Genomic DNA, 3,025 nt, shown 5'->3' with positions numbered 1-3,025 from the left:
GACCAAAACCAAATGGTAGGCCTAGAAAGAGATAAGGCACATGGCTTCCATTGCCATTTCTGCTCGATTGCCAACATTGGTTTGCATGACTAAGATCGTGCTACGTCATGTCGTTCTTCCAGTTTGGGACATGTCGCCATCCCTCAATTTCTGACCCATAATATTGTAAAGTTCTAACCAGGCTAACAATTTTTTTTTTTTTTTATAGAAGCTGTTGTGAGAATGGGGCGAATCGAACCTAGGAACACAGGTGCTAGGTAAATATTCTTAATCATTTAAACTACAAACCTCTTCCTAACTAGCCTAATATTTGTTATATTATTCATGTACATTCGACCCATAGACACTTTCAATCTTGCACGTTGAAGCATAAAAAACACATTACTTTTTTCTTTTTTAACAAACACAATTGCAAATTAAATTAGTACCCAATACCGAATATATATTACCCATATAGTATGTAGGCCTAGTTCTTACTTTTCTTTATACTTTTCTGGAAAGGCCTGCACGTTCGTAGAGCTTAGGTTTGCAATAAGAACCCTTTTGCAATTTCCAATTTTGGCATTAAGTTCCACGCCTATATAAATTTATCTGGATAGCCATGCTATCCCGCACTAATTAATCTCGAGCCAAATACATGGATTTGAGTAACGAAATGAGTTCTGCCAACCTACTCCAAGCTCAAGCCCACATTTGGAATTGCATTTTCAGTTTCATAAACCCTATGTCTCTCAAATGTGCAGTTCAACTAGGTATACCAGACATCATAAAGAAACATGGCAATCCCATGAGCCTTTCTGATCTTATATCTGCATTGCCAATCCACCCAAAAAAATCCAATTGTGTCCACCGGCTCATGCGAATCTTAGTGCACTCGGGCTTCTTCTGTCGCCAAAAGCTGAGTGAACTTGATGAGGAAGAAGGTTATGTGCTCACGGATGCTTCCAGGCTCCTTCTTAAGGACGATCCCTTAAGCGCAAGACCCTTCTTACTTGGCCAGCTTGATCCTTTTATAACCAAACCGTGGCATTACTTTAGCACTTGGTTCCAAAATGATGACCCTACAGCATGTTTCACGGCGCATGGGACAACATTTTGGGATTTGGGGAACCTCGAGCCAAGTCTTTCCCACAGTTTCAATGATTCCATGGCTAGTGATGCTCGACTAATCTCGAAGGTGGTGAGTAATGAGTATAAGGGGGTGTTTGAGGGATTGGAGTCCTTGGTTGATGTTGGGGGTGGTATAGGAACCATGTCCAAGGCCATTGCTGATGTATTTCCCCATGTGGAATGCATTGTATTTGATCTCCCACATGTGGTCGCTGACCTAAAAGGGAGTAAGAACTTGAAATTTTTTGGAGGGGACATGTTTGAGGCCATTCCTCCCACAGATGCAATTTTAATGAAGGTACGTACATCTCGTAGATTATGTTACCCCCAATCAAGTTGAGATCTTCTTATTATATATGCATATACACGAGCAGTTGAGAGCGAATCAGTAAGTAAGTTAATATGACATTGAAAATTCCTTCTCATTGTAGAATGTGATTTCATGGTGTATGGTGATATTTTAGATCCCTTCTAGTTTCATGGTGTCGGTGCATGCATGTGATTTTAAGGTTGCTTTAGATAATTACATGCATGCAAGTAACAAGGACCACTCATTAAACCTTTTAAATTTTACCCTCCTGCTGCAGATATTTTAAGCTAAGAAATTAGTTAACACCGGATTAGGACATTTCCCCTTCAAACTTGTGAAGCTATAATAATTTGAATTATTTGAAGAAGCAAAGAAATTGAACACATAGCATAGATAATGTTTCCCAACAAACATACGATTGGCCTTATTTTTAACACGTATGCTATTTCCCTTAACTACATGTTTTTTGTTTATACCCTTTCCTTTTGCTTTGTTTTCGTTTTTATCTTTTTTATCTTCAAATTTTATGTACATGGTGGAGTTTTAGAGTAGTGATAGATAAAGGTCATATTCCATTTTTATTATAGCACCGACTAGTATCATTTTTATTATATATCTTAATAATTGTTTAAGATCGAAATTCTCTATTTGTATATCCGTCTCTTATGAATGGTGACTGCTCATGACTAGCAGTGGATATTGCATGACTGGTCCGATGAAGAATGTATAAAAATACTTCAGCGATCTAAAGAGGCAATTACAAGGAAGGAAAAGAAAGGCAAGGTGATTATCATCGACATGGTAATGAAGCAGAAGGGAGATGACCAATCAATTGAGCCGCAGCTCTTCTTCGATATGTTGATGATGGTGTTGTTTACAGGAAAAGAAAGGACTGAGAAAGAATGGGCTAAGCTATTTTCTGATGCAGGTTTCAGCGACTATAAGATAACTCCCATTTGCGGTTTAAGGTATCTAATTGAGGTTTATCCTTGATATTCTCCTCTCCGGCTTGTATTGGTTTGGAACAATTTACATATACGCTTGTAATATTCATGTTTAAGCCAATTGAGGTTTATCCGTGATGTATAATTGTTTAACGAATAAAATTGTTCTTGCATTTTGTTTTTGTGATATTTGATTAGAATAATTTATATATCAAACTATATACCTCTGTAATCCAGTTGAAGGTAATATTTGAGGTTTATCTTTGATAATCTCCAGCCTGAATAATCACAAGGACTTATGTGGCCTCCAACATGTAGTGTCCCTTCTTATAGAAAAATACTAGGCATATTACATTTTTATACTACATTGTGTACCACCTCTCTAATAGAAGTCGACCCCATCAATACATGATACCCTTTCTTATATGTTGCTCGGGTAAAATACTCTATAGCCAAGCTCAATCAAAACTCAAGGTTGGGGTGTGATTTGACAAGTATTAGGGAGTCGGCTTAGGTAAGCTAACTCATTTAATTCTAAACCATTAGTAGGATCGTACTCTTTAAGCTTTTAATGCGGAAACCCCAAAAGCAAACTCAAATGTATGATTCTTTGTTTAGTCAATTCTTTGAAGAAAATAAAGAAATTAAGAGAGTCAAATTT

The 3,025-nt window shown here is 37.2% G+C and overlaps 1 protein-coding gene across 1 annotated transcript; it reads left to right on the top strand.

Annotated features, from left to right (window-relative positions):
- The first annotated feature begins 484 nt into the window (after positions 1-484).
- LOC117625109 (trans-resveratrol di-O-methyltransferase-like) lies at positions 485-2,634 on the top strand. Its single transcript, XM_034356702.1, has 2 exons — positions 485-1,408; positions 2,114-2,634. Exons 1-2 carry the CDS (start codon positions 638-640, stop codon positions 2,411-2,413), a joined length of 1,071 nt encoding a protein of 356 aa, XP_034212593.1. The 5' UTR covers positions 485-637; the 3' UTR covers positions 2,414-2,634.
- Positions 2,635-3,025: the final 391 nt, after the last annotated feature.

This window comes from Prunus dulcis, chromosome 4, assembly GCF_902201215.1.
Source record: "Prunus dulcis chromosome 4, ALMONDv2, whole genome shotgun sequence".
In the NCBI taxonomy this organism is placed as follows: Eukaryota; Viridiplantae; Streptophyta; class Magnoliopsida; order Rosales; family Rosaceae; genus Prunus; species Prunus dulcis.
The sequence above is the reverse complement of the archived record's forward strand: the minus strand, read 5'-3'. Positions and strand labels throughout refer to the sequence as shown.